Source organism: Aquarana catesbeiana, linkage group LG06, assembly GCF_042186555.1.
Source record: "Aquarana catesbeiana isolate 2022-GZ linkage group LG06, ASM4218655v1, whole genome shotgun sequence".
In the NCBI taxonomy this organism is placed as follows: domain Eukaryota; kingdom Metazoa; phylum Chordata; class Amphibia; order Anura; family Ranidae; genus Aquarana; species Aquarana catesbeiana.
In genome coordinates this window covers 82,025,139-82,037,980 of record NC_133329.1, presented here as the reverse complement: position 1 = coordinate 82,037,980, position 12,842 = coordinate 82,025,139, and the positions used below count along the sequence as shown (strand labels likewise).

Sequence of the window (12,842 nt, the reverse complement as noted above, 5' to 3'; positions counted from 1 at the left end):
GGTCTGTATGTAAATACACCCTGCTTAGGAATGCCCACCCATCAAAGCATGTTGATTGTTGCATAACTCCTCCCAAGAGCCAGTCCATTGCTTATATCAGGGCTGAATTCTCTAGAGAGGAGTATTAACGAAGGGTGCAGTGATGTTTTCGAGAAACTACAATATATTACCAAAAGTATTGGGACACCTGCATTCACACGCACATTAACTTTAATAGCATCCCAGTCTAGTCTAAAGGGTTCAATATGGAGTTGGCCCAGTTGGTTATTCTCTCTCCACTGTCTTCTCCCTCTGTTCTTCCCCCTGATGTTCTTCCGACGCTCTCTTCCGCTGTAATGCTGGGTCCACCGTGTGCCATTACTTATATAGCCATGGGTGGGGCCACCCGATGACCTCATCCGGAGGCCCCACCCCTTGTGTCGCTGCTGCCCGAGGCTTGGTGGGTCGGTGACTTCACAAGGAGAGGGGCCTCCTGATGACGTCATAGGGTGGCCCCGTCCCATGGCTATATAAGTAAGAGAGAGCGTCGGGAGAACGACAGAGGGAGAACCGGCAGCGGAAAGGAGGAGAACCGGCAGCAGAGAGAGGAGAACCGGCAGCGGAAGAAGACATCAGTGAAGAGAGGAGAAGAACCGGAGGATGAAGACATCGCTAAAGGGAGAAGAAAAATCGGAAGAAGAGAAATGCTGGAGCTGCTTTAATAAATTATTTTGTCAAAGCAGTAGTACCCCCATACACATTCACATAGGGTGGGGGCCCCCCCGGGCTGCGTTCTCGCATAAGGGTCTGGTATGGATTTTGGTGTGGGGGTTCCCCTCCTGGGGGGGGGGGGGATACCACGCCAGTGTTTTTCATTTTGGTGAGAGTTCCCCTTCAAGATCCTCAGCGCACAAGCCGCACCGCAATTTGGACCATCATGATCCGACTTGTGGTGCGACTTCTATTCAAATCAATGGGCTCTCATGGGGATCCACTGGTTTTGAACAGAGGCAGAGAATTGCTGCTAAAAGCTAGCGCGGCTAAACTTCCATTAACGCCAATGCAAAAAGCTACTAAAAGCACGTTTTTACAGTCACTTTTTCCTGGCGTTGGTAGTGGCTTTGCAGCTAATTTTTTCAAACGCCCTGTGTGCATGAGGTCTAAGAGTTCCCTTCACCGGAACTAAGAGGACAAGCTCAACCCCTGAAAAAAAAACAACCCCACACCATAATCCTCCCATCACCAAATGATTTGGACCAGTGCACAAAGCAAGGCCAATAAAGACATGGATGAGCGAGTTTGGGGTGAAGGAATCTGACTGGCCTGCACAGAGCGGAGAATGCGAGCCAGGCCTTCTCGTCCACATCAGTGCCTGACCTCACAAATGCACTTCTGGAAGAATGGTCAAACACTCCCATAGACACACTCCTAAACCTTGTGGACAGCCTTCCCAGAAGAGTTGAAGCTGTTATAGCTGCAAAGGGTGGGCCAACTCAATATTGAACCCTACGGACTAAGACTGGGATGACATTAAAGTTCGTGCGTGTGTAAAGGCAGGTGTCCCAATACTTTTGGTAATATAGTGTATGTACAGCACCCTGCTGGCCCCTCCTACCATCTATGATCTGCCTACGTTTCAGGGAGAAGCACAGAGGCATAGTGATGACATCATTGGGTCTAAAATAAGGCCTATAATGAAAATCGAAAAGGTTTTAATTTAAAATTTAGCAGATAGCTGGGGAGAAACCTGAAAAGGCAAAATAGAAGCAGAATAAAAGTTTAAAACCTTGGACCCCCAGCTTCCCTCCAATCCCTGGAGGCTCCGGTGACATCACTGCTCCCTCGAGCAAAAAGCTGGATGCTCCAAATTCTCAGGAGGTCAGTTTTTAACCGCTTGGCATCCGCGCTATAGCCGAATGACGGCTACAGCGCGGACCTGAATTCCCGGGAGGCCGTCATATGACGGCCTCCCCTGTGCACGTGCCCAGCGCGCTGTGATCACCGAGTCACTGAGACTCGGGTGATCACCGATCTGTGTAAGGGGCCGGTCCCGGCCCCTTACCATGTGATCAGCTGTCAGCCAATGACAGCTGATCACATGATCAAAACAAAAGCTCTGTGATCGTTTTTTTTTTCTCCTCGCGCTGACAGTGCGAGGAGAAAAAAAAGCCGATCACCGGCTCAGCAGCAAGGGACATCGGTCCCGAAGAGGAGGAGGCAATAATGCCTCAATTGTGCCACAATTGTGCCAACAGTACCCACTGACAGTGCAACCTGACATTGCCACATCACAGTGCCCACCAGTGCCACGTATCAATGCCCATAAGTGCCACCTATCAATGCCTACAAGTGCCACCTATCAATGCCCACCATTGCCACCTAACAATGCCCACCATTGCCACCTAACAATGCCCACCAGTGGTGCCAATCAGTGCCACCTAGCAGTGTACAAGATCAGTGCCCATTATTGCCACCAATCAGTGCCCATCACTGCCACCTATCAGTGCCCATTGGTGCCGCCTCATCAGCGTACATCAATGAAGGAGAAAAATTACCCTTTTAAAAAATTTTATAACAAAATATAAAAAAAAATATTTTTTTTTTTTTTTAAATTCGGTCTTTTTAAATTTTTTTAACAAAAAATAAAAACCGCAGAGGTGATCAAATGCCACCAAAAGAAAGCTCTATTTGTAGGAAAAAAAATGATAAAAATTTCATTTGGGTACAGTGTTGCATGACTGCGCAATTGTCATTCAAAGTGCGTCAGCGCTGAAAGCTGAAAATTGGTCCGGATAGGAGAGGGGTTTAAGTGCCCGGTAAGCAAGTGGTTAAAAAAGATTTATCATTTTCATGCTAGCGTTTTTTTTTTAATTTATTAATATCGGGGGACTGCAAGCAAAGTAGACCTTTCATTTTCAAGCAAGGTTGGATTTATCATAAAATCTGCACATTTGTTTCGGGGTCAGTGTCCGGTAAGTACCGGAGCCAGCCATCAACAATGGCAGCCTCATGACAAACGTCACCGGCAGCTCAGCCATACAGAACGCAAGAGCGCAAACAAGAGCGCAGCGCTAGGCATTCCCTCTCCCGCAACCCGCATCTCCATGAAAACCAAACGCCAACACGTTCATTATAAAGAGTGTCAGAGACTGGAACACTAGGGAAACCTAATGCTGCAAAGCAATCAAAAATCTCGCACGCCGCCAAGTCCCCATCCTAGCGGGTTTTTTTTTTATACTTTGTAAATCAGGTACAGCCTCGCAACAATGTCCAATGCTACTAATGCATGCACGATGCACCTCGAATATTAGAAGGGGCGGAAATATGAGGACATGCTTAGACCACCAAAAATAAAGACTTGCCAGCTGCCATGGCAATCTTCTGGCTTCAAACAACTAAAGTATGAATCAATCATGGCTGGAGCTGCTGGTTTGCACCCATGGCAGAGGCATGGGGTACACACAGCTTTATGCCCTGAATCGGGTTACCCTCATTGAGAATCTGGTGTGAACCCCAGCAGTGGCTCCTCCTATTGCTCCACAGACTGCAAAAATCCAAAAAGGAAAAAAAAAAAGACCGTGCTCCAATAAATAAAATAAATTCAAAAACTGGTAACTTTATTCAGACAGCATGAACAGCCTTGAGAGAAACGCGTCATGGGAGGAGGAACTGACGCATTTCACTCACAAGGCTGGGCTGGGTTGGAATGCAGCCAGTTCTCTCCTTTGAACTTGTGGTCTGTGTTTCGGGTCACTCAAAATGTACTGAAATTGGTATGTCAACAATTATGGATGCGCCAATACAGACTACTGGTGAAAATGCTCCCGATACCGAAACCTTGCAGCGCGATTTGCGCCCATACAAAATTAAAGGGCTCAAATCATACTGTAAAGAATGCAATTTGAACAGTAATGCTGTGCGATTCCTATCTGAATCACATGCGTTTTCCCACACGGCTCCTGAGTGAACCCAGGCTGAAGTCACTATGACAAGCCTGGGTTCACACAGGAGCGGTGAGGGGAAACCGCATGGTATTCGGACAGGAATCGCACTGCATTCCTGTTCAAATCCAATTTGATTCTTTGCACTGTGATTTGAACCCATTCATTTTGTATGGTCTCAAATCGCACTGCAAAAGGTATCGGTTGCGGATTTTGGAGCATTTGCACAAGTTCTGGTGCAAATGCACACAGTTTCGGCACTGATACTTCTGCAAGTAGGGATGCGCGCATTTATCGGCTGAAAATAGGGTTATCTGCGTTTTGCAGATATAAAAAAAAAAAAAAAAAAAAAGGCGCTGATATTAGCCGCTGAATAACGTGCGTGATTTCGCCGCGATTTTACAGACATTTTGTTACTTTTACAGGTGTGTTTTCATAGGTCATAAGACTCAAAACCACATCAAAAATGCAACAGGGGTGTGAATATGCACCAAAAATGTGGCATGCAGGATTTTTACCATGATAACAGAAGTATAACGGACCACTGTGAAGAAATACATAGAATTTTAAAGGTATACAGTGTTTCTTGAGCTTCAACGCAAAAGCGCTTCAAAAACCACGCAGTGTAAAAGCAGCTGATCAGTCGAAAAGGTGCCGATAATGTCCAAAAATAAATTCAGTTATTTAAAATCATGATATTAATTAAAAAGTTGAATACAATTATATATTAAAAAAATATATATACATACACACACAGTATCTCACAAAAGTGAGTACACCCCTCACATTTTGTAAATATTTTATTCTATCTCAAGGTCTCAAATTCACCAGCTTCATGATGTTGTCATGGAGGAGTGGAAGAGGACTCCAGTGGCATCCTGTGAAGCTCTGATGAACTCCAAGCCCAAGAGGGTTAAGGCAGTGCTGGAAAATAATGGTGGGCACACAAAATATTGACACTTTGGGCCCAATTTGGACATTTTCACTTAGGGGTGTACTCACTTTTGTTGCCAGAGGTTTAGACATTAATGGCTGTGTGTTGAGGTTTTTTGAGGGGACAGCAGATTTACACTGTTATACAAGCTGTACACTCACTACTTTACATTGTAGAAAAGTGTCATTTCTTCAGGGTTGTCACATGAAAAGATAGAATAAAATATTTACAAAAATGTGAGGAGTGTACTCACTTTTGTGAGATACTGTGTATATATACTACAAGTCTGCAGGTTAAAAATAAAAACAGCAGAGAGGGTGGCCTTTCCATTGCTTGAAGACCCATGGGAATCGCCGGACATTCAAACGTTTTCTGGAACATTTCACGCCGAACCGGCCAATCGCTCGGAGGCCAGAGGCGAGTGGAAGCATTCAGAAATCCTCTCAGGACGCCTACAGGCTCCACGGCAGTTTTCAGCTCGGGATGTCTTCTGTAGCACATTCAGGAAATATGCAATTTCCACTACTAAGTGCTACCCATAAAGCCTGAGAGAGCTGCTTGTCCAATGCTAATGCCTCCTGCTTAACCCCCTCCGCTGCTGCACACAGGAGGGCGACAACCTTGATGCGTACACAACTAAGTACAAAACAAACAGGTCCAGGAGGGCTCATCAACTGCTTGCGGTTGACCAAATTCTTCAGCATGTGCCACACAACCAAAACATGACCGACGTGCCAAGCCTATTCCGACAATGTGCAAATTAACAGCCCAGAATAAAACATTTAAAAAGGAGAAATAGAAGAATATTCATACACTAAATGTAAAAAAAATAATAAATCAGGAAGAGCATATTTATTCTAAAAGGGATCAAGTAAAAAGAACGCTGGCCAGACACGTTGTGAGTTCCAGCAACTTCAAGCAGCTTATGATTGCAAACATCAAGGCAACCTACCAACACCCCCCTTAAATATTAAAATACAGGTAGGTTGCCTAGTTTCATCAGATGGTTACGGCAAGAGAAAGTTGCTAAGGCCAGCATGTCTGCAAGCAGGAATCATTGATGTACAAGTCATGTTCACCATATTTTCCTATCGGAGATAAGGTTTCCTCTGCCGGCATTTGATAGCTGGGCCTACACACTATAAAAACCTGAGGATGAATATTTCATGTCGTTTTACACACAGATGCAGAATAGGGGGTGGCCAGGCCGCTACTGCTGCGATCATCACCAATTACTTCTAAACAAATAGGCCCAAAAGAATTCCAACACTAGTTAGGCCCCTTTCACATGGGCGGACTGAATCGGACCATCCATTGCTCTCTATGGAGCGGTGGATGTAAACAGACATGTGTCCCTCTACACCCACCGACATACGATCCTATTCGCTAAAAAACAGACAGATGGGGGATCCTTAATCTGAAGGTTCCACACTAGTTACAGTTAATTCTGAAGGTTCCACACTAGTTACAGTTCATTCTGAAGGTTCCACACTAGTTACAGTTCATTCTGAAGGTTCCACACTAGTTACAGTTCATTCTGAAGGTTCCACACTAGTTACAGTTCATTCTGAAGGTTCCACACTAGTTACACCTTAATCTGAAGGTTCCACACTAGTTACAGTTCATTCTGAAGGTCCCACACAAGTTACAACCTAATCTCAAGGTTCCACAGTAGTTAAAGTTTATTCTGAAGGTTCCACACTGGTTATAACAACGGCAACAAGTGTGGCTGGAATTTCCAGATCTGGCTGAGCAGAACATCATTAGAAGAGTCAAACTTCTCAGTCTACACAAATAAAAATCGCAATGTCTTTGCTTTCCTTGCACAATTGTTTTTTTACTTTATTGTGATATGCTAAACCATTGTGTGTGGACGGTGTATATGGGGGGGGGGGGGGGATCTGTGTCAGGAGTGGCTTGACAGTCAGCATTACCTAAATGACGTCTGCTCAGAGGACAGGTGACCCCAAACATAGCCACAACTAAAGCTGGACAACCACGGTTCTACCAGGAGGAGACCCCAATACATCCAGATACTTGGTCAAACAATCGGGGGTGGACAGCACTACATCTAGGGGTCCTGGTCAGACAGTGGAGGACAGGAGGTGACCTCACTACATCCAGAGTCCTGGTCTGATCATCAGAAGGACAGGAGATGACCACATTACATCCAGATCTATTGACTGACAATCGGCAGAAGAACAGATGACCCAACTGCATCCAGAACCCTAATCTGACAATCAGCAAAAGGACAGGAGTTGACCCCACTACATCCAGAACCCTGGTCTGCCAATCAGAAGGACCAGGTGACCCCCATTCAGATCTCTAGAATGACCATCAGGAAAAGGACAGAAGGTGACCCAACTGCACCCAGAGCCCTGGTTCAGACAATCAGGACAGGAGGTGACCCCCTAATACATCCAGATCCCTAGTCTGACAATCAGGAGAAGAACCAGGGGTGTCCCCCACTACATCTAGAACCCTGGTCTGCTATTTAGAAGGACAGGAGGTGACCCCACTACAGCCAGATATCTAGACTGACAATCACAAGAGGTGACCCCACTACACCCAGAACCCTGGTCTGACAATCAGGGCAGGAGGTGATATAACTGCATCCAGAGCCCTAGTCTGGCAATCAGGAGAAGAACAGGAGGTGACCCCACTACACCCAGAAATCGGGTCAGACAGACAATCAAGGGAAGGGCAGGGGGGGGGGGGGGGGTATGGGGGGGGGGGGGGGGGGGGGGGGGGGTACAGAAGGTGTCCCTACAAAATCCAGGCCTCACATTAGCCAATCATGGCAGGGATAGGAGATGACCACAATACAGCCAGGGTCCTGTTTAGCCAATCAGGGAGAGAACAGGAGGTGACCCCAATACATCCAGAGACATTTCAGCATCAGGGGTGGAGGTGTGGTGGTGGTGTGGGTCCTAAGCCCTGTTCAGGCTATCATGGTTAGGGAAGGAAGAGACCCCAATATAAAAGTTTGGGCAATGCTCAGAAGGGGGGGGCATACACATCCAAGCCAAGCAACCAGACCGGGGAGCACCGACTACAATATCTTGACAGCATCAATCAGGAGGGTGTATGGAAGCTGACACTGCTGTAAGTGATACCCAAAAGCAGAGGGGGACCCGAACGTGACCCCACAAAACTTCTAGATACCACACACTGCCCATGGGGCATGAGAGGGAATGGGCAGGGGGGGGGTGCACCCAAGGGCAACAGGGTATAGGGGAAATAGATTAGTATGTGGGGTCCAGTTGGGGAGCCCCAAAGTAGTACAAGCAGTATCCAGCAGAGGGAGCCCCAGATCCTGGCGCTCAGGTAGTAGGTCCACCAAGGGGAGCCCCGGGGCAATGCACAGTACCACCAGGGGAGCCTAATGGGAAAGGTACAGTACCACCAGGGGGAGCCCCGGGGCAATGCACAGTACCAGCAGGGGGAGCCCCGGGGCAATGCACAGTACCACCAGGGGAGCCTAATGGGAAAGGTACAGTACCACCAGGGGGAGCCCCGGGGCAATGCACAGTACCAGCAGGGGGAGCCCCGGGGCAATGCACAGTACCAACAGGGGGAGCCCCGGGGCAATGCACAGTACCAGCAGGGGGAGCCCCGGGGCAATGTACAGTACCAGCAGGGGGAGCCCCGGGGCAATGTACAGTACCAGCAGGGGGAGCCCCGGGGCAATGCACAGTACCAGCAGGGGGAGCCCCGGGGCAATGTACAGTACCAGCAGGGGGAGCCCCCGAGTAGCGGTGTGAAGGGCAGTAGAGGAGTGTCCTCCAGTAGGGGGCGGTGGTCTCACCTGGTTGAGGTCCTCGTCGGACAGGAGGTGGGACTCCCTCGGCTTGAAGCAGTTCTGACATTTGCTCTTGTTGAAGATATTGGCCTGGAACTTCTTGCAGGGGTTCTCTTTCCCCGACATGGCGCGGCCGGAGGAGGAGGCTGAGGAGAAGGATGGTGGTGGGTGACAGAGCGCTGGAGTCTAGGGGCCCTCCCCCATCACTCGGGGGGCCACATTTACATCCCTGGCTGGGGCGGCTTCGCTCTGCTATTCCCGGCAGCTCTCCGCCGCTCACTGAGACACTGCGAGCTGCCGGGCGAGAGGCCACGGGCGGGGCCACAGCGAGCCTGACAGACGGCTTCCCCAGCCAATCACAGTGCCCGGCTCCCTCCCCCAACTCCCTCCGCCCGAAGCATAACAAAAGAAAGAGGAGCCGAGCGGCCAGCGAGGGAGGGTGTCACTGGAGGGGGCGGGGTCGGCGGAGGGTTAGGTTGATGTGCGGCATTCCCTAGGGATCCTATGACAGCTGTGGGGGAGGAGCCTGTGCCGGCGCCGCCCACCTTGCGCTTTCCTTCTACTACACTGTATACAATCTATATCCTCCCTATATACATTGTATACAATCTATATCCTCCCTATATACACTGTATACAATCTATATCCTCCCTATATACACTGTATACAATCTCTATATCCTCAATATATACACTGTATACAATCTATATGCTCCCTATATACATTGTATACAATCTATATCCTCCCTATATACACTGTATACAATCTATATCCTCTCTATCTATATACACTGTATACAATCTATATCCTCCCTATATACACTGTATACAATCTATATCCTCCCTATATACACTGTATACAATCTCTATATCCTCCCTATATACACTGTATACAATCTATATCCTCCCTATATACACTGTATACAATCTATATCCTCCCTATATACACTGTATACAATCTATATCCTCCCTATATACACTGTATACAATCTATATCCTCCCTATATACACTGTATACAATCTATATCCTCTCTATATACACTGTATACAATCTATATCCTCCCTATATACACTGTATACAATCTATATCCTCCCTATATACACTGTATACAATCTATATCCTCTCTATATACACTGTATACAATCTATATCCTCCCTATATACACTGTATACAATCTCTATATCCTACATATATACACTGTATACAATCTATATCCTCCCTATATACACTGTATACAATCTATATCCTCCCTATATACACTGTATACAATCTATATCCTCTCTATCTATATACACTGTATACAATCTATATCCTCCCTATATACACTGTATACAATCTATATCCTCCCTATATACACTGTATACAATCTATATCCTCCCTATATACACTGCATACAATCTCTATATCCTCCCTATATACACTGTATACAATCTCTATATCCTACATATATACACTGTATACAATCTATATCCTCACTATATATACACTGTATACAATCTATATCCTCCCTATATATACACTGTATACAATCTATATCCTCACTATATATACACTGTATACAATCTATATCCTCCCTATATATACACTGTATACAATCTATATCCTCACTATATATATACTGTATACAATCTATATCCTCCCTATATATATATATATATATATATATATTGTATACAATCTATATCCTCCCTATATATATACACTGTATACAATCTATATCCTCCCTATATATACTGTATACAATCTATATCCTCCCTATATATACTGTATACAATCTATATCCTCCCTATATATACACTGTATACAATCTATATCATCCCTATATATACACTGTATACAATCTATATCCTCCCTATATATACACTGTATACAATCCATATCCTCCCTATATATACACTGTATACAATCTATATCCTCCCTATATACATTGTATACAATCTATATCCTCCCTATATATATACTGTATACAATCTATATCCTCCCTATATATACTGTATGCAATCTATATCCTCCCTGTATACACTGTATACAATCTATATCCTCCCTATATACATTGTATACAATCTATATCCTCCCTATATATATACTGTATACAATCTATATCCTCCCTACATATACTGTATACAATCTATACCCTCCCTATTTATATACTGTATACAATCTATATCCTCCCTATATATACTGTATACAATCTCTATATCCTCCCTATATTTACACTGTATACAATCTCTATCACCCCTATATATACACTGTATGCAATCTATATCCTCCCTATCTATACACTGTATACAATCTATATCCTCCCTATATATACTGTATACAATCTCGACTGACTGAAGATAAGCCATTTTAAGAGAGGGTGAGGCGGGTCCCCTTGTGTGACCTGGCGGTACTTCGAGAGCAACTGACTGAGCTAAAGAAATCAGGGGTTGTTAAGGAGTCCAGGAGTCCTAATGCTTCTCCAATTGTGGTAGTAAGGAAGAAGAATGGGTCCCTTCGGATGTGTATCGATTACCGAACCTTGAACCGAAGGACCATCCCAGATCAATACACGACCCCTCGCATAGAAGAAGCCCTACAATGCTTATCAGGGGCCGAATGGTTCAGTGTATTGGATCTAGAGAGCGGGTACTACCAGATCCCCATGCACCCAGAAGACAGAGAGAAGATGGCTTTACTTAGCCCACTGGGGTTTTTCAAGTTTGATCGAATGCCACAGGGATTAACTGGGGACCCTGCCTCTTTCAAGCGACTGATGGAGAACACTGTGGGTGATATGAACTCGATGGTAGTATTAGTTTACCTAGATGACATCATCGCGTTTGGCCAAACATTGAAAGAGCATGAGGCCCGGTTGGAGAAGGTTTTCCAGCGACTACATGACGAGGGGTTGAAGCTGTCATTAGAGAAGTGCCATTTCTACCAGACTTCAGTCACATACCTAGGGCATGTGGTGTCTGCCGAGGGGATCGCAACTGACCCTCGAAAGCTGGAGGCGGTCACTTCTTGGCCTCGCCCAACTACCATCACCGATTAGAGGTCGTTCTTGGGCTTGTGAAGAACTTCTGGCAGATTGCTCGGTCGTTGAATGAGCTGTTACAGAAGCAAACAGAAGGGGAACAGCAGAAAACCCAAAGGGGAGGGCCCAGGAAGCCTCGGGAGTCTATCCAGGAACAATGGACGGTGAAGTGTGAAAGGTCCTTCGAGCATTTGAAGGAGAGCCTGGTTGAAGCAACGGTGTTGGCCTACGCTGATCAATCAAAACCATATGAACTACATGTGGATGCCAGCAGAGATGGTATTGGGGGGGTGTTGTACCAAGAGCCAGAGGGGAGACTTCGCCCAGTGGCCTACGTAAGTCGCAGCCTCACCCCCCCTGAGAAGAAATATCCTGTACACAAGTTATAGTTCTTGGCTCTCAAGTGGGCTGTAGTAGATAAACTACGTGACTATCTGTACGGGGCCACCTTTGTGGTGAAGACTGACAACAACCCCTGACTTATTTACTATCCACTGCCAAACTGGACGCCACTGGACACCGGTGGTTAGCCTCCTTGTCCGAGTTTCAATGCAGTTTGAAATATCAACCGGGAGTGGGAAATAGAGACGCTGACACTCTTTCCCGAAGGCCCCACTCTATCCAGAATGGTCAGAAGAGTTGGGTCCATTTACCTCTCGAAGGAGTACAGGCTATGTGTCAGGGAGTGGAATATAAACACAGAGGAGCCACAGGGGCCAAAGCAGCGGGAGTCACCCCTTCGGGAGTACCGAAGTACTACTGTAATTTAACCCAAGTACGCAGCCAAGAATTGCCTCAGCTGACTAAGGACATGAGACGGGATCAATGGGAAGATCTATTAGGGAATCTAATAAGAAAATCGTTGTCCACCAAAGACCCTCAGATATTGATGAATAGCCCCATCAAAGAGGCCAAGGTGATTCATAGAGAACGGAAGCGAATTAAGCTGGAAGAGGGGATCATATATCGAAGAGGTCCCTCTGAAGAGGCGGAAGGTGTGAGCTAGCTGTTCCACCCTGAAAAACATTGTCTATCTCTGCTAACCGCTCTCCATGATGATCATGGTCACTTAGGCCCAGATAGTACTTTCCTGGTCAGGAAACGATTTTACTGGCCATCCATGAGAACGGAGGTGGAAAGCTATTGCCGCTCTTGTGTCAGGTGTAG

At 46.2% G+C, this 12,842-nt stretch overlaps 1 protein-coding gene across 3 annotated transcripts in view; it reads right to left on the bottom strand.

Moving 5' to 3' along the window:
- The window catches only part of MPRIP (myosin phosphatase Rho interacting protein), a gene marked incomplete in the record, with an annotated part of 237,778 nt that extends 228,691 nt beyond the window's left edge, over positions 1-9,087 (bottom strand). The window contains 1 exon segment of one of the 3 annotated variants that reach the window (XM_073636314.1): positions 8,663-9,087. In XM_073636314.1, the coding sequence (XP_073492415.1) occupies positions 8,663-8,782 (120 nt within the window). 3 annotated transcript variants of the gene reach the window in all.
- Positions 9,088-12,842: the final 3,755 nt, after the last annotated feature.